General features: G+C 42.4%; 1 protein-coding gene across 3 annotated transcripts in view; it reads left to right on the plus strand.

Moving 5' to 3' along the window:
* Positions 1–19,768, plus strand: part of LOC311260582 (low-density lipoprotein receptor class A domain-containing protein 4-like) — a 284,242-nt gene that overhangs the window by 255,844 nt on the left and 8,630 nt on the right. For all 3 annotated transcript variants that reach the window (XM_084358599.1, XM_084358600.1, XM_084358601.1), the window contains 2 exons: positions 15,104–15,258; positions 16,851–16,901. In XM_084358599.1, the coding sequence (XP_084214725.1) occupies positions 15,104–15,258; positions 16,851–16,901 (206 nt within the window). The remainder of the gene's footprint in view (positions 1–15,103; positions 15,259–16,850; positions 16,902–19,768) is intronic.

Genomic DNA, 19,768 nt, shown 5'->3' on the forward strand with positions numbered 1-19,768 from the left:
CATAAGACCCAGGTGAACACTAAATTCCACCGCCCGAAGTGATGACGCGTTATCAACATCCGGTGGTGGCGCGTTTTTCTTACTGGACACAGTGTTTGAGGCGGAGCCCCGTTCATTCCTATTAAACACAGTTAGCTGGCCAGCTATACTGAGGAAGATAAGCTAAGAAAATGCAAATAGCAACTGCATGATTGAGAGAAATACATTAACAGCAGCCTGATGAAAGAAACATTGACTACAACAAAGTAATCAAGCGTCTTGGATTAGCCTTACTGGACAGGTTTAATTAGAAATTAATAACATTAGTGCACCGAGCAGCAACAAACTTCCTTTAATATCAATATCAGCTGTATCCATCTGTCTGCCTGTTGGTCATTTTTTGTCATTTTGCCCTTGCGTTGTTTTTGTGCTTGTGTACATCCTGTTTGCTAATTTCCTCTAATACTTGCTAATTTCCTCTAATACTGTGACAAAAGCTCAAAGCTGTGTGTCTGTCTCCTCTGTTGTTGACGAGGAGGATGGTGATGTTGATGACGTTTATGCATATGTTAGGGATAATCTAAAGAAGCTTGTTGTTGCCAGTCACTGTCAAACGTCTGCATCCAGGTTGAAACACATCCCCAAACACTGCCCTCGTACCCTCCCGATATGTAGAGATGTGGACATTTCTTGATTATGAGATGCATCACGTTGCGGACGTGGAAGACTCAGCATCGATGCAGAGATGGTGCATAATCGAGAGTCTGCAGCTTATGCTGATTGTTGATTGTCCGACCTCAGCTGGACAATCAAGTTATGTTGCGACGTTGCTCCCATGCTTTGAATTGTGGCTGGACATTAGGCCAACGTTACTTATGTAGAAGGTATGTTGGAGGGAGGCAGAGATCATCTGCGAGTGATTAAAAAAAACTTGCAGAGTATTGAGTAGCCATGTGCAGTAATATAGATCACTGAGGATGCTATACACTGAGATGCATCGTGATCCATTGAGAATCGTTTTGTATTCGAATCGTTGAAAGCTGAATCATAATCAAATCGAATCGTGAGGCTGGTGAAGTTTCACACCTCTACCGATATGGTCCAGGTCATTACAGTCTGTCAGACAACACTGTCTGGTGACCCCAGCCTCCCCACCCTGCAGTACCTTTCCCTGTCATCGCAGTGTGTCCATCAAATATTGCTTTGCTCCTTTTGCATGTTGGGATACTTGTAGGGCTTTTTCGGGTCCAGGCTCTATGGCCTATATGGTTGTATGATCAGACTGATCGCCTTCACTTTCTATCTTTCAGTTATTTGCTACCAGCATGCTTTAAAATAGTCCAGACGGCTCAATGTCCAACATGCTATAGCAGGCTGAGCCCAGTTATACAAAGTGTACCCCTCCCTCCTGCTCCCCATGCACCCTGACCCTGAATGAACCCGGTCAACACCGTTCACATGTACACACACACACACACACACACACACACACACACACACACACACACACACACACACACTCACTTTAACCCTGACATGAGTCCTACTCTCCAGTCTGGTTCAATCACTCAGAGAGAGTGTAGTCAGTCTGGCTTTATGGTAGGGGGGTTGGGGTTACGGGTGGGGTGTCTAGACGCTATCCTGTCTGCCTGGCTATGATAATGTGCACAAACACCTGAGAGACTGCAGGCCAGCTAGGACTGCAGGGGTGTGTGTGTGTGTGTGTGTGTGTGTGTGTGTGTGTGTGTGTGTGTGTGTGTGTGTGTGTGTGTGTGTGTGTGTGTGTGTGTGTGTGTGTGTGTGTGTGTGTGTGACATGACATGTTGAGCCGCCGTGCGTCGGCCATCTCACCAACTGAATGAATACTTTAACACTGCTCCCCTCTCTGCTTTACTGCTGTTCATGAATATTACAGCGATGGAATATTGATAATATTAGACTATATTGAAATATTCATTATATGTTTTCACAGAGCCCTGGTTTTTTCTATCTTTGTTCATGTTATATTTATGCAGGTGGAGATGATATGGCTACAGTAGTTTTTTTCAGGAGCCAAACTGGGGATTTATTGCTGTCTCTATGGGGCCACAACAGTGACAGTGAACAATGGCATTGAAAATAAAATTTGTCACTGAAAACAAAACCTGAACTAACAAAGGAAACATTGACATTGAAATATTTGTATTTGAAAAGTTGTATTGGCACTGAAACTAATATTTGGTACTGAAAAAAATGATATTGAAAATTAAAACACCCACAAAAAAAATGATTTCATTTTAATTTGAGATTTTTTAATTTGGATTTTGATGGTTTTTTTTCAAAGACAATGTCTGATGGGAGGGGCGAGGAGAATGTGATTTGCATACATGCATACTAATGAGGAAATGTTACTCATGTGGACTGGATCTTCTCTGACCCTAGCATACAGCAATTGCTTACAGGAGTTTACTTGAAACTCCCAAACAGAAATACATTTTTAACTAACATTATTCTGGTCTGCCAGAGCTCTGCTGGAACAAACTCTGACATTAGCTAATGTCTGCTAGCTATGAGCTATCACAGCTTAAGTTAGCAAACGTCAGCAACAATAGCAAATGTCGGCATTATTATGAATCCCACTCATGTTCTCTCTACCTCTGAGGTCTTCTGCTGCCCCTGTCGGGGTCACTCATCCTCCGGAGCCTCCATTGTGACTGTTGCTGTTGCAGTGTGTCAGGGTTCATTTTGTAGAGTGGACAGGCGGACTGCTGCTGGGCTACCCTGCCACTGCTCCACCACTCGGCCATGTGGCTCTACCTAAAGAGTCCAGAGAGTCTGCAGCTGTGACAGCCAGCGTGTCCTTGTGTTTACCGGTGCAACTACACCTCACAGTCCCGCAAGATCAGCTCCACTGCTGGCTACTTGTTTTAATCAAATGTGAGAAGAAAAAAAAACAAGCACCACCCACTTAGAACTGTGTCTCGTCCATAACAGCAAAACTCAGCCGCTGAAGATCTCCGAAAACTGAAAACTTTGGGTGAAGGAAAAATCTGAACATTGTCACTGGAAAACACATCAAAATATCAAAATAAAATGAAATAATTTTTTACGTCTGTGTTTTATTTGTCATTGTAATTTTTGTCAGTGCCAAATATTTGTTTCAGTGCCAATACAACTTTTCAAATACAACTACTTCAATGCCAGCGTTTCCTTTTGTTTGTTCAGGGTTTGTATTCAATGACAATTTTTTTTTTTCTCCGATACTGATCGAAGATTGTTTATTGTCACTGTTTTGTCCCCATACGGCTCAGCATTGGGTCTCATCACTATGGCCTGCCTCAGCAATAATCAAACTAAGTCTATGGTGAAAAAAAAATGGGGAAAACATTTAGTGGTGAAGGAAATGCATGTTGAGTGAATACGAATGTTAAATACATGTGAAAGACGCAACAAGAGAAGGAAACTAGTCGGATACTCGAAAGCAAAAGTGTGTCAGCAACAAGTGTGACTATCACCTAGCCTCTATCAGTCTTTTGTATTATCTTTACATTAAGTCACAGAGCTAAACAATCAATTAAGGCTCTTCTGTCCATCTGGATCACACACGCACACACACACACACACACACACACACACACACACACACACACACACACAGTTGCCATTTCATTAGGTACACAGAGTTAAAACTAATACAGTCTAACTAAATCCTCCCTTCATTAAAGGTCTAGTGTTCCATTTTTGTTGCTTATTTTGTGCCACGGAAAAAAACAGGAATGTTTTTAATACTTAAAATATTTTGTGCATGAAAATTATTGAAATAACATTGCTATAGCATTGCATCTGATATGAAAACTTCACAATTAATTACTGCTTGCCTGCCGACTTTGTTTGAATTTAGAGACTTGAAATAGCGTTTTTGACGATTCTTATAACCCCAGTATCTGTCAGGAATGTATTTTTTATATAAACAATGTGGCTCCGTGTCTTGAATGGGATGATAGTAAATGACCGATCTGGGGCTACACTATAACCATGCACCGCTACATGTTTCCCTTCACCTAATATCAGCATTTTCTTTGCCAGCTATGCTGGAGCGTAGTAGGGCAGTACTCGATTTATAATTTTCCAAGAGGATTATCTGTGAAGTCTTTTAGTTAGAAATGATTTTGAGACGAGCCTAGGTTTGTAAAGATTTATAGATTGCAATACTGTTGACCTTGTACAGTGTCTCAGCAAAAAAAATTAATTCAACTGACAAAATGAAGTTTGACTTTGATGATTAGAATTATCAATATTCAGGCAGCAAGACTGTCAAACTTATTTTGAATAGAAAATCAATGCAAATTATAACATTTTTTACAGACTGACTTCCTGCTTGAACTTTGACCTTCTGTAGCTGTGTACATTTTTCCTGTGTTTATTCACAAAACCTTCTGTTGAACCTGCAAATGAAGTAGTTTAGAAAACTTGGCTAACCTCTTAGCTTGAGAAAAACCAGCCATATCAGACTGAGTCGTACAGTGTTGTCATAACCAATAGAAATGTTGCCATAAGTATTATAAATAGGACTCAAAATGTTATAAATTATGATTCTAGCTTATTTGCATGTCCCCAAGTTCTCAAGTAGAAACTATTTGTGAATGTAAGCATGGCAGAATGTTGTCCTGTCCCTGTGCACAACTTAGAAATAGTCATCATGTATGAGTCCCTGTTTTAATCCCTGTGAGTCTCTATGGAGGAGCATAGACAGGCTGCCTGATTCCCTGTGCTGTTTGAGCCAGAGAAGAAGGGATAGATACATGGAGAGAGAGAGAGAGAGAGAGAGAGGAGGGAGAGTGGAAAGTGGAGAACAGAGACAGAGCTGTAATTGTTTGTTCTCTGGTTGCCCTCAGTCCCCATAGCATGTCTGGCACCTTTCTCTCTCTGTCTCTCTCTCTGTCTCTCCCTTTCTCTCTCTCTCTCTCTGCATCTCCCTCCATCTCTGACTCATTACATTTCCTCTTCCCTCTTTCCTCCTTTATCAGTCTCTTCCACTTTCTTCTTTCTTCTTCCTCTCTGCCTCACTGTCTCCATCTCTTTCATGACTCCAAGATACCTGTCTAATGGGCTTTGTATCCTCTGCACACAAGCATGCACATGCACGCATGCAAGCATGCACACACACACACACACACACACACACACACACACACACACACACACACACACACACACACATAAACAGGCCCCCTCTCCTCAGGGTTAATCAGCACTAAACTAGTTCATTTATTTCCATGGAGAGACTGGCTGACTGTAGTAGAGGAGAGGAGGCTGTAACTAGGCTGATATCTACTACATGCTGTGTCACACACACACACACACACACACTGTAGTTGAAAAGGATGTTGCTGCCAGGCTGATACCAGCCGTCTAGACGTTGCAGTGCACGTCTCCCAAGGGAGGTCGAGGGGTGTGTGAGCCTGTGTGTGTTTATGTGCCCACCTCATTTTCTCCCTCCCTCTATCTTTCCTAACTCTTTCTGTCCCTTCATTACTGAACTCTCCTTCCTTCCCTCTAACTGTGCCAGTGTTTTTACGTGTGCGTGCACGCATTTGCTTTTTTCCTTCGTCTCCGTCTATATCTCTCTGTGCCACTGTGTGTGTGTGTGTGTGTGCGTGTGCATGTGTGTGTGTGTGTGTGTGTGTGTGTGTGTGTGTGTGCCAGCCAGGTCGCTGCCATGGCACCCCAGCAGCTCCGGGCCTTGTTGATCACGGCACCGTGCCCAAGGGTTACCATAGCAACGGCAGTGGCAGCAGACAGGGCTGTGCGTGTGTGTGTCTGTGTGTGTGTGTGTGTGTGTGTGTGTGTGTGTGTGTGTGTGTGTGTGTGTGGGCCCAGTGTGGTGGGCAGCAGGCTGTGAACTCAGCAGGCCTCTAGCTGGGCTGGAGCTCTCTAGGTAGCAAAGAAAGAGTCCTTTATTTTTGGTCTTTCTGTCTCTTTTTTTCTTTATACATGTATAATGATAAAGGTTTATTGTTTATGGATAAACATGGTGGTATGAGTCTGTTTATCGATATACAGGGGTTCAAAATACTTGTATTTTGCATTTGTTAGGAATGTAATACAATTTTTTTCATCACAAATGATAATATAAGCTCAACAGTGTGAGTGAAAAGTTGAACATTTGAACATGTCTATTTCATCTATGTCCCCCTCTTGCTGTAGCAACAGCATGCACTTGAGCTGGCATGGACTCACACAAGTTTGTGCAAAACCTGATAACTCATGTTATCCCAGCATGATTTGGCAGTTTGATTTGACCTCGAACATACCTAAAAGCTTTGGAGGAACTATTTGAAGACCAAAGAAGACCATAGCTACCCGACTGTCATGGACTTTCCTCCACAGTCACCTGACCTTAACCCCATTGAACATTAATGGGGGCACTTGAAGAAAGCCAAGCATTCTGTGACATCAGAAGAAGCTTTGTGGAACACTGTCAAATCATGCTGGGATAACATGAGTCATCATGTTTTGCACAAACGTGTAGAGTCCATGCTATGAAAATAGTATTAAATTAGAAACAAATGCAAAATAGAAGTATTTTGACTAGTGGTCTCAGACTTCATTCTACTGTACATGGTGGACTGAGTTCAGCCAGAAAAGTGAAACCCACCGACTGACACAGTCTGTGGGTTTAACACAGAGTGCTGCATAATTATACAGCACTTGCAGGACTTGCTCTATCAGTCTTTGAGGAAGCTGCATTCACAGTAAAGTGCAGTTTTGATTACCAGGTGTGACTGTGAGACTGGCTGTTTATTCATGACTGAGATGTAGTTCTAGAGTGTTGCAGGAAACAGGAAATAACTGCAGAGGAAAGAAGCCAGCTGGAAGGTTTTTTGCACTCAGCTCAGCTAGGTAAAATTAAAAACACCTCACTTGCTGCTTCCATGTTTTGCCGAGTCCTTTTTAGGGGAATTTGCAATTCCCGATTTTGCTGTCATTCCCGTCTGTTTTCTGCTGTCCTGTCATCTCTAGAGCAGCGCCTCGGCAGGCTGCATTTTTACTGGTGGGTCGCCTGTTGCAGCAATTCCATTAACTGCTGCTTTAGCTCTGGAGCTGTGTGCTGCTTGACTGCAAGATATGATTCATAACAGCTGAAGCTCGGCTGAGAGAGAAGGCATTTTCTTTGCTGGTGGGAGTAGCTCTCCTACTCTGAATTGGCAAGCAGCTACCGAGCCATTCCCTGCATGCTCAGCCACTGCTGTCAGTATACGTCCACTTTCTGAATCATGGAATACATTCTCGTGCTTTTGTACAAAAGACTGCTCCTTTGTGCAATCTAAACAGAACAGGCCTGGTTTTCTCACGGAAGCGTCTAAGGTCATCTGAGCTTAAATGTTGAGTTTATTGAGCAATAACAATGTTAGAGGCCCCAGATGAGTGTGTGCAGTCTCTATAGATAGCCATTAGCCTGATTTTTATTTCAAGGCCAAACAGGATAAGCCTGTACACCCTCATTAGTCACAGAAGTGAGTTTCCTCCAGCTTTAACTGTTTCTTGTTGCCAGTAGGAATGAATTAGCAACAGATGTACAGTTGAGTGAGTTGGTCCAAGTTATAGGGAACAATGCACTGAAACAGGCTGTTACTATGCTAACAGGGAATAGTAGGCAGAGGCAGACAGCCCTATGCCTGTCTTAGATGAGAGTGTACTCAATAGTTAACCTGTCATGATCACAGACAGAACAAATTGATTGAGAGAATCGTATTTTACTCATTGTAATATGTGCAGCTTGCATTAACTGATAAATCGTATTTTCATTGTCATTGTGATATGAGCAAATCTCAAGCTAAGGTGCCTGCATGAATTGAAAAAATAATTTTATTTTCACGTCATGCATTCACACTCAGCATGCCAACATTGACCTATCAGATAGAGCCCTGGATACATGGGCCAAGCATGCACACCATTTGGTAAATCAAATGAAGCCCCAGTTAGCAACCGGCTACCCTCAGATTCATTGGGGTCAACTGGGTGGCGACTGTGAGGTTAGCTTGCACAATGGCTTAGAAAAGAGAGAAGAGTTAATATGGGCACTCTAATATTTGTTTGATTATCGCAAGTCATATCATCATCACAATATTAACCAATGTTGTTACATTTTGCTAACTTGTGTTGCGAAGCTTGTATGTTGTAATGTACCTTAGACCGTGTAGTGTTGACACAGCAGCCAGTATACTGCATGGCCTTGGTCTACTACTTTGAGCTGTCACAAGCCAAGCTGAAAAATAGTAGTAGTTGTTTTGGTTTTGCTTTTCTTCCTCAAGATGTTGCTTAGATTTTCATGTCAGGGACAGTTTAGCTATATTGCAAATGAAACCTTTTCTGCTCTTGAGTCATATCTATTCATGCAGATTTGGTGTTATTTGTTCTGGCTTTAAGACTTATGGTACCGCCTCAGTAATGGAGGTGCCTGGAATTTAGTTTGTAATGCAAACAAAATTGAAAAACAACATTTAAAAATTATACAATGGCATTTCTTTCCAGCAACTGTGTCCTGGTTAGTGTGGATAATTTACTGTCAGCAGTATTCAGTGGGACTATTTCTTTGTGATAAGGTAGTTTCAATAAAAAACATCTGCAGCATAATGCCAGGGATGGATATCTCAAGCATACCTGAATGACTGGAAACCTGCAGGTGTAAATGACTAAATGTGTTCTCTTGTGACCCTTTAAGGTTCATGTAATAATGATCTATTACAGAATGGTAACATCTCATGTATTTGACATGTGTGAATGTGTCTTCAGACAGTGGTGTGCTCTGACAGCAGCTGCTGTTGTCTGTTTGTTTGCTGTGTGTCTGATAGCTTCTTTTCACTGGCAGGTCAGCTGAACTGTCTGACCTCCAGTCGGCCTCTCTGACTCATGCACACATACAAAGGTCAAGGGCTGTCATTGGGTCACTGTGTGTGTGTGTGTGTGTGTGTGTGTGTGTGTGTGTGTGTGTGTGTGTGTGTGTGTGTGTGTGTGTGTGTGTGTGTGTGTGTGTGTGTGTGTGTGTGTGTGTGTGTGTGTGTGTGTGTGTGTGGGCACTCTCCATACTGTTAACTGTCTTTTTTAGTGTTTGGCTTTTTAATGGATACAGGACAAAGCTGCTGCTGCTGGTCTGACTGCTGTTGAGTGTGATAGGGCTGGGTACCAAACCTCAATATTTGTCAATACTGACCAAAATCTGTCAAAGTATGAAAACTGTCAGGTAGTAAGAGCTGGTATCCTAGTGTTTGCTGTCACCTCTCTACTATTGACTATTATAATAAAAGTCATCATTTTACGGGGGAAATGGTTATCTTTTGCATTTAATTTATAACTGAAAAAAAAAATGATGATGATGTGCTCTTTGCTCAAGTTTGTACCAAACAAGCAAGTTCCCTTGCATGGAGAGAATATGATTTGGCAACTCTGTAGCATCCCAATGCATCATTTGTAATGGTTTGCTATGTCGTATTTTACCTAAAAATTGCAGCTCCTGTGATTTAGATATTGCACTTGGCCATATTTTAAATATGGGTTGACCCAGACAGGGTCCGCTTTTTACTGATGGTGATTATGTAATTATGTGATTTAGAGCAAAAAACATATCTTTGACACTTACCGTGATGCATGGTGGGTCATGATCTCAGTCACAACACTTTATTACAGCATCCATATGATTATAAATATTCAGCGGATACATGTTTAGATTAACAGGTGGAAGGTGGAGGGAACACACGGATTTCAACGTTATGATGTGTACCATCATGCCTCTTTTGGTTCCACAACACCGGCATGCTGTATGAAATGACACACTGGAGCACCTTTACGTTGGCATTGCTTGGTTCAGTGTGAACAAACAAAGGCGGCGTAAAGGCGAGCCTTCCTTGTGGCGATAATGTAGAATCACTGTGTGAAAAGGGCTGCTGTCTGCACAGATGTTTGCAAGTAATGGTCTTCTGTGGAATGGTCACTTGATTTAAATAAACTCGATGGCCTCTCTCCTCACCGCGGCAGAAAAAAAAGCATTGGACCGGCTGACTTGCAATGCAAATTATTCAGCTTGCTGAAGGAATAAGGGTGCTGCAGATGCCAGGCAGATATTGTTTTGACAAGTGGATTACTGTTGTAATAACATCAGACTAGTGCTGGTAATGCAGACTGCCTGCACACACTGATCTCTGGCCTGTGCGAGGGTCAGTGCTGTACACCATGTTCTGAACTGGGTGGATACTGTGGTTCAGGCAGGATGGGCCTCCCCTCTTCCCAGCCTCCTCGCTCTCTTATTTAATCTCTCCTCCTCCCCATACTTCCTTCCTCCCTTTTCAACTCCTCCTCTGGCTTCCTTTCTCCAGTAAGTGCAGCCGCTTTACTTTTATTTTGCTTCAGCTGTAAAAACATCCCTGCCTGCACTTGAGGAGACAGCTTTGAGTCGGCCATTTGGTTTGTGTGGCTTTAACAACAGCAGAAGGCAGGGTATGTGATGTTTATCCGGCAGGCTTACAGAAGCGCCTGGTTGACTTGGTTTCCCAGAAGGCTGTTCTGTGAATGAAACCCTCCCTCAGTCCCCTCCCTGTGTTCTGTGGTGAGCACACAGGCCCGGGCTGGTAGTGGCTCGAGCTACCAAATGAGACAGTCAGCGTAGCAGCATAACATCTTTCCAACGCATTTTGTCTTTTCAAAGAGGGCAGTGGCCACAAAGGGTTGCAACTAGGGATGCAACGATACAGTTACCCTACAGTTCAATGCCTACGGTTTCAGTTTAGTTACAGTTCATATTTTTTGTGTGAGGAGAACAAAAGCTACATTACTAGCCGAAATTCTCTGATTTTTTTTTTTTTACATTTTTGATGTATTGTACTGTGTAACTGTGTAAATAAATAAACCTATATAAAATTAAATGTGAAAAGTGCCAAAAGTGCCTCCTGGCCTTGACTGCTGGTATAATAAAAAGAAAAAAAAATATCAACTATCTGTGGTGAGTGCAAGGCTCTGTGTTATAGCCAATTTGTCTTCTATGGACCTTTCCATAGAGGTCAGGAATAACTTGGCTGCTGAGAATTGTACGAGAAGGCACAATGTAAAGTGGATCGATTGTTTTCATTAGGGAATGGCATTGTGAGTTAAAGTTTTTGCTCTAAATCACGTCACATAATCACCGCCAGTCATCTGCCGGAGCTACCTGGCTCTTGCTGCCGGGGACAGACGCTGTTTTTCAGGTGGAAATGTGACAGTCTGTAGGACAGACAGGATGACAGAGGCTTTCCCATGTATAAATTTGGGATTTTTTTCCTCATATAAGACACTACCTGCTACCACATTACTGTTGTTTGGTCTTGTTACATTGCTTTGTGGGTTTAAGTGTGGGACATTTCTCTTTTATTTGATGAGTGAAGGATCTGTTTAGCTGTCAGACTGTGAACACGTCATGTTTGAAGTGTTTTCAGACCGCAACATTCCCGTCCACTGTTTTTGTGCCTTCAGCATTGTGTTGGACACCAAAACCAAAATGTCCCCACACCAAAGATTTGAAAGGAGACAGTGCTTCCTTAAACCTCTGGTCCACTCGCCATGCTATCTGCCATGTTCGCTGTAATTCTAGCCTACTCCAGCGCCACCTCCAGCGTCATTGCGTCATTTGCATACTAACAGTGGTAGGCCATTTACTTGTGGGGAGGGGTGTTCTCCTGTTACATACCAACCTGCTCTCACTGCAGGATACAGACACAGACACACACACACACACACACACACACACACACACACACACACACACACACACACACACACACACACACACACAGCCAGTTTGGACAGAAATGCATGGAAGTAGTAACACAAAATGTAGCTGCAAAACAGAAGAACCACGAGCTGTAAGTGCATATTGAACTGTGGTTGGTGAATCTTATGGTTCGATATCATATCTGGATTCGTGGCACCTCTAGTTGCAATACAAATCACAATAGTCATGTTTTGATTACCAACTGTGTGTTTTTTGGGCTGTTCTCAAACACTGGACACTGCAAAAATGTAATATTTTTGCAGCCAGTCCAAGTTTAAACAACAGGAAAATGAGGTGTTAGGAACACCTATAGTGTGTATGGCTAATAACACATGTTAGTAAGCTCACACGCTAAACTAAGATGGTGAACATGCTGAACATTATACCTGCTTAGTATCAGCAAGTAAGCATTGTCACTGTGAGTGTTAGAGTGCTGATATTTAATTTTGCTCAAAGCACCATTGTCCCTGAGTACAGCCTCTCAAAGCTGCTAACAAGGCTGTAGACTCTTAGTCTTCTTCTTAGGAAATATTGGAGAGTTTAAATCTGTCAGGAAAATTAAGCAATATACTGTTGGAACTTCCTTTTTCAATTGCACTGCTCACAGCTCATACACATAAGCAACATCAGACAGGGGTTCCTGTGAGGGGAACCAGTGGCACAGTGGTTCATCAGACCTGAAGAAACCAGATGTAAGGGTTTATACTGGTTCCTTGAATGTACCTTTACCTCAGCCCCCTCTCCCTCGTGGCTTGTTAGGTGAATTTGGCTCTACAAGCTCGAGACTTTTCCAGAACACTCCACTTCTTCCCTCTTGTGAGTGGTTGATGACGTTACCAGAGGTTCATTCGGTGCAGAGTTGGTTCTTCATCTTTCAGCTTAGCACTTTGTTCCCTCAGTCCTAGCTGTTCCACATTTGATGACTCGTATTGTGACAAATGGCTTAAAAGCTCTTTCAAATGAGAGGGAAATGTGTTGGGTTCGGCCATCGTTCCCACCTCAGATAATAATGCTGAATTGAATGTGAGTTAAATTGTTGTAACAGGCAGTTTAGTGCGTTGTTTCTGTTTCGGTTACGTTATTAATTTCCTTCAAAAGTTGTCGAGCCTGTCTGTTGTCTGGCGCTGGGCGCCTCATACCTCGGCTTTTTGGTGGTTGCCGTTGGTTGGTTTTACTGGCTTCGGTTTCATTCCTCCTTTTTTTTCCTCCTTCCATGTGGTTTGTGCTTGTTGGCCGTCTTCCCCCTTCCCCTCCCCTGTGGCTGCTGTGGTGGAGCAGAGGCAGGTTTGGATGGGTTTACGTTTCAGCTCAGGCTCGGCACTAACCCACCCTAATGCAGACAAATAAGCCAGGGCCTGAGGCTGGGAAGACTGGGATAGGTTGGGTTTTACTGGACTGCGCTGGTTCATGTTTTGTGTGTTTCTTGCACATTTTCACACTTTTGATATAAAAACATGTTATTTTGTGAATTAAATTATTTCAGCTCTGACAGTTTCTTCTTGTTTTCGCATTTCACATACTGTTTTCTTTTCTTTACTTGATCTCACCCGTATTGTGTCAAAATTGCCCAGGTGGATTGTGGGTAATACACAAAATTGTACAGAGCTTTGTGGAGAAACTGTCCACCATAATCGAGGCATTGTAACTCAAATAGCTGAGTGTACATTGTGTCATTGTTCTTCCAGAGCTGCACGCACACACAAGGACACAAACAGTATAAACACACACAGAAACTACACACATACATAAAGTGAGTGAGTGTCTAGCAGTGAGTAAGAGTGTGAGTCAGAGGTCAGACTGTTTGCCAAGACCAGACAAGGTCAAGACTTCTGCTCAGAACAAACCGACAAGGCACAACAAAAGAGTCTCAGACTGTAGAGAGAGGCAGCCGAGAGGAGGAGAGAGGGGAAGGAGGGATGGACAGAGGAAGAGATGCTGGAAGTATGGGACAAGGAAGAATAGAAAGCATAGAGAAAGGTCAATGGTGGGGGAGAGAGGGATGCTAAAAGACATAAAGGAGGAAAAGCCGGGAGAATACAAGAAGAGACTTGTGGGAGAGAAAGGACTAGGGAGGGATTGGGTTGGAGGAAAGATGGATAGAGTGATTGGGGGGAGTGGAGACACAGGAAGGGTTCGAAGTGACAGAGTGGGAAGAGAAGAAAAAAAGCACGAAACAATGAACAAGAGATGCGAGGCAGATGTGACTGTACGGCAGCGATCATTGTGTCTCCCAGTGGTGCCCTGATCTGGGAGGTCATCCCAGTTCAGCTCTGATGCCGGTGTGTCTGTGTTGGTGTGTGTGTCACTGACTGTTGTTTACTGAGGACAGAGACACTGCAGTTATTCAGCGTCTCCACAAAGAAACCTCTGTACACTGGGACAGACACTCATCGTTTCTGTGATTTGAAGCTTTTCTGCGTCCAATCCTCGGGCTCAGAGTCAAACGTATGAACCATACATACACTATAGTCTATGTGAGAGTTATGCATAGAGTTTAACCTGTGCTACCCCCTACTGGTTAATGCACGTTATAACAGTCAGTCAGAACCGTGCTCAATCTCTGTGGCTCATTAAAAAGTGTCCACCAAAGATTACTTCTGGAGCTTTTGATCATATGACAAGGTCTTCCACACCTCAGATGCCCAGTTGTCGTGGATTTGTAGATGTTCACATTTTAACTTTCTGAACACTTCAAGGACTTCTTGTTGTAAGGATTACTGTGGACTTCATACACTGCATGTCAACGCTCACATGAAGACAGAAAAGAAAAATGACTATGATTTCAATAATGACCATGATTATTCTGTTCCTCAAATTTTAATACGATACAGCTTGCCTCAGATTAGGCTTTCTGAAGTTGTGTTTTAGGTAAGAAATTAACTTGTCAGTCTTGTTTGAATGAATTTATCTGTTGATTACTTTCTCAATTAAGCGATTAGTATTTTGGTCCATAAAATGAAAATCAGTGTTTCCTGAAGACCGAGATGACCTCCTCAAATATCTTGTTTTGTCTACAACCCAAAGATAGTCAGGAGGGGTCAACCGATATGCCTTCTTCATGGCCGATGCTGATTATTAAAAATCAAAGAGACTGAAAACCTATATTTGGGACCGATACTCATTTGCAGTAAAAATTAAAATCTGTGTGTCAAACTTTTTAACAACCACTGATGGAATGAACCCAAGTACAAGTACAGTAATTTAATTTTCTCCTACTTCGTGCTTCCTTTCCACTACACTTATTTGATACATTTAGGTACCAGTTACTTCGTAGATTGGCCCTGATATATTTCTCGTAAATGTTTGATCCTAACCCCCTTTCTCTCCTTTTGTGTGTTTGTGCAGCTGAACTGGAGTTTGTTCAGATCGTCATCATCATTGTGGTGATGACAGTGATGGTGGTGGTGATCATCTGCCTGCTCAACCACTACAAGCTCTCCACTTGGTCCTTCATAACAAGGCAGAGCCAGGCCCGTGGACACGACCATGCCCTGCAGCAGGTCTGTAACACTGTGTGTGTATGTGTGTGCGTGTGTGCGTGTGTGTGTTTGTGCTTGAGACAAAAAGATACAGTTTGTATCGGGTTGTGTTTGGCTGCTCTGGCAGGACTGTTCTTTCAGCAACCATGCCAATAACATTTTGATCTAAACTGATAGTGAGTGAAAAGCTGTCTGCCTGTTCATCTGTTCTCACTGAGTGTCCCTGCGTACTCATTGTGAAAGTACATTTCTTTATTTTTGAAGCAGGACAAACATAGCTTACCAGTTTGTTCCCAGTAAAGCTGCGCTGAGCTAAATGAATCCTTTTATCCCAGTCGGAGTCTCTGTCCCAGTTTCACTGAGGTAACAGCTTTGCTCCAGTCTGTTAGGTGAACTTGCAGAATTGGTTTCTTCAGAGCCAGACTCTGTCAGGCCTTGATGTTTAATTCACTACAGTGCTGTCTAGACAGCATCGGCTCTGCCCCCATACTCACATGTCGTCGCTGTGGGATAAACACACACACACACACACACACACACACACACAAATGCAAACTTGCATATACGCATATTACAAAATTGCCTCCACTGACAAATGCTCAGATACTGAATATGATCCATGATGCAGAATTATTGGTCCATTGATATATTCGGCTTCTAGACCAGTATCCGACAAACCGATAAAAGCTTTTATAAGCTCTGTTGTCCCATTACAGATCATTTAAATTCAGCTAATAACCTCTCATCTCATCTTTTTCATCTCTCCTCTCCCTCTCTGCCCCATACCATCGAATCAAAACAGATATTATGCAAACCGGAGCAGACACACAAGCAAAAAAAATGCCATAAATGCAACATCAGAAAGCAACAAGCCAACAAACCCACGTAGCAGAGAAAGTGCAATCTGAAAGAATAGCCCATGGCATTTGCCCAAAACAGACACATAAACAACCAGGATTTATGCATGTTTGTCCCCCTTTTTATGTTTCCTTTTTCTCGCTAAATACTGTTGACTGAGCCATCTTCGGAAAGAACCTCAAGTCAAATAGACGAAGGGAAACTGCAGTTATTTGATAGTTGTGTCTCTTTGTTGTCGCTTTCATCCTGCCTATTTTTTAAGATGGGAGCCGTCTGCCTTTTGTTGTCCTCGCTTCCAAACAGGGCAGGATTTTGGGTTTGAAGCCATCAGGCAATTCTCAGCATTGTTGTTTCATCTTTTGTGTCCTCATTACAGTTGTTACTGTTTGGATGTTTTTTTACTCCTTTTATCCTTTTTTGTTAAGGAAGTTTTTTTTCATCGTCTGCTTAATGGTCTCACTTCAAAAACTATCCCAGACAAAACAAACAACAAAGCATTAATGATTGTTGATTTCCAAAAGCTTTATCAGGCAGAAATCTAACATGGATTTAACACATTGTCAAAAACATGTTAACTGTTAAAGAGTTGATCATTTCTTTGTCAACATTATAAACAGATACAGATACAGTAACTAATGCTTGTTAGTAACATGTATATGGGAAAACCACACTAAAGCTAAAGCAAACATAAACTTGCTTACAAGCACTTTTAAGAACATCTTTCTTGTTTTTGTTGTGTCTATTCTGATATGTAGGATGGGTGCCTGTGGCCTTCAGACAGCGGCTCTCGACAAGGTGCCTCGGAGGTAAGACCACCACCACACTAATCCCTATTAAACCAAGCCTGTTCACTGAAAGAAGGCAGAGCTATGGCTAGGCTTGATATTTAAAATCATGCAGACTCTGAGGACCCTGAACTGTTAAAAATATGTATCTAGATATATTGAGATATTTACAGCATCTTTTTGTTTTTGGCAAAGGTTGCTGGGTTAGCCTCCAGGGATGCCTTCGTCTTCTTGTCAGCGTCCTATAGTCACTCCACCATTTTCTCAACTTCAGACTCCATAATATCAGGAAAGACGAATTTCTTTCAACCAATTTCTTTTCAGCATCTTTAATCCAGGCTGGATACATTTAGGGAGCCAGAAGTAAACAATACGATTGCAATTTGTTATACATGTTCTGCAAGGGTTCAGAGAGGAGGGGAAAAGTCTACGACACAACACATATTATTAGCACTAACACCTAGCCTTTCTTACCCTCAGGCGCAAACAAAATACAGGTTATGGACCTCTTTTTTAAATATAAAAATATGAAATGATCGGTTAATTTATTGGTATCAGCCATGACAAGCAGGTAATTATTGCTTATCGTATCGGCTGAAATCCATATCATGCATCCCCATTTCTAACTGCAAAGTGTCTGACTGTTGCTGACTACAAAAGCAGGAAAAGTTTAACAATGCTAACTGGAGCTTCTCGCTCAGGCAGGCATCACCACCAATGTGATTCACACTAAAGTCCATCATGTGATTAACAATCTTTAAAAGATCTTGTATTTAACATTAACCGCTTTTAATAAATCACTGTTAAATAATTGTGTAGTCTTGGGATAATTAGCATAAACAAATGATAGTATAGACAAGACTTTTGGTAGTCTGTTTTATGCTAATGGTGTTAGCATGACTCTCATTTGTCACAACCCTCGCATTTGTCACAACCCCAGTGTTACCATTACCTCATACCAAATCCGATATTTTTCCCTTCATCAGTTCAACTTGTCAGGTTTTGCCATTGCAAGAAATCCTGAGGACCATATGTGCCCGAAATGGAAGTCCCTCTTCCTGTTTTGTGCCATAAAACCTGCTGCGTCTGTACTGTAAAGCGGCCAGCAGAATTGCTACATTTCTATGGCCTTGTTTCTGTGTGGGAAAAAGAAATATTACCATACAAAAGACGTATAGATGATAACTTGCTCTAAGTGGAACATTTAACAGTGTTTGAGCCAGTGTAGAGGAAAAGTATAGGCTATAAAAATGGCAACTAAAATGAATTAAAGTGAGAGAAAAAAGGCCTGAACCCACTCATTGATCTCTTTTGTCTAATCTGCTTGCCGTGGTACTCTTTGTGTCTCAGGCAAATTATTTTCCAGGTACTTGCCCTTGTATTATTCTTCTGTGGTTACAGGAATACCGTCACGGCACAAAGATCCTGACATTTGCATTTCGCTTGCTTGTAAATATTTGATCATTCAGGAATTGAAGCTTGCAAGTCTGGCACTATACTCCAAACAAAATAAAATTTGGCATCTTCTCAAAGACTCATTAAAACAGAGCCGAAAAAAATGCCAGTATATTCACTGTGTCTGGTGATCTGTTTGCTTAATGGTGTCCATGCCAGATGGAGGAGCTTTCAAGTCACGGTGGGAGGAGAAGCACTGGCAAAACTAGAAACAGAGTTCAGAGAACACTCAAAAAAAACACAACCGAACGCGTGATATAATTAATAACTTGCAGACAATAGTATTTCAAAGTTGTGTGAGAAGTTTAGCTGGTCAGTCTGTGCACACTTTGGCAATCAAAGCTAAATTTTGCATTGGCAAAATGGTGAGTTTGCACCAAAACAAACACACCAGACTTGCTTTGATTTGGACCACCCTGCCAGCTAAAAGACTTGTAGAAATAAAAGTAAAATATAAGTAGATTGAGAAACAGGCATGTAAGGTGGATAGAGTGATAAGAGTAGCAGGCAGTTGAAGGGAGTCAGAGAAGAAGAGAGGGTGCTGGAGGATGCAGGGAGGTAAAAACAGTGTCAACGTTACAGCACCCAGAGAGACCTGGAAAAAAAGGGAAAGGCCGTCGGGAGACAAACACGGAGGAAGACGCAGCCAATGAGTGTGGGTGGCTGATAGATGCGGGGAAGGGGTGTGTGTGTGTGTGTGTGTGTGTGTGTGTGTGTGTGTGTGTGTGTGTGTGTGTGTGTGTGTGTGTGTGTGTGTGTGTGTGTGTGTGTGTGTGTGTGTGTGTGTGTGTGTGTGTCAGTGTGGGGGGGTTGGTTTTTGGTGCGTCATTAATCAGCAACACCTCCCCTGACACTGTCTAGACAGCCGTCTGAGAGCTTCCCTGCTCTGCTGCGCTCTGCTCTCTCTATCAGCTATACACCTTTCTCTCTCTCCCTCCCTCCCTCCCTCCCTCTCTCTCTGTCTATCTGTCTATCTGTCTGGTTCTTACTTTTTCTTTTTTTCTCTCTCTTCTGTTTCTTTCTGCCTTTATCGTTTTAGCTCTCCTTTCCTCTTTATCTCCATGGCTCTTTCTTCCTCTCTGCTTTCTGTATTCCCTCCTTATCTCAGTAGCCTTTCTTTTTAATCCTTTCTGTTCCACTGTTTCTCTCTCTGTCTCTCCATTTCAATCGCCCTGATCCTCTATCCCCCCCCTGTTTTTTCCCAGTCTCTTGTTCTCTCCATCCAGACTGCCTTGTCAGTGGGGGTTGACCTTTAAAGCCACAGTCACTAATTGAAATGGGTTCCCTCTGATAATGACTCGACACAGTAGAAATGTGTTGAATTGGACAGAAATGTGAGAAATTAAGAAATGGACCATGCAGACACAGCCTGAAGAGCTAATTGAGGTGAAGATGTCTGACAAAAGCTGAAGATGCTGCGACATGTCAGAAGA

Source organism: Pagrus pagrus, assembly GCF_965226575.1.
Source record: "Pagrus pagrus genome assembly, chromosome: 7".
Lineage (NCBI taxonomy): Eukaryota > Metazoa > Chordata > Actinopteri > Spariformes > Sparidae > Pagrus > Pagrus pagrus.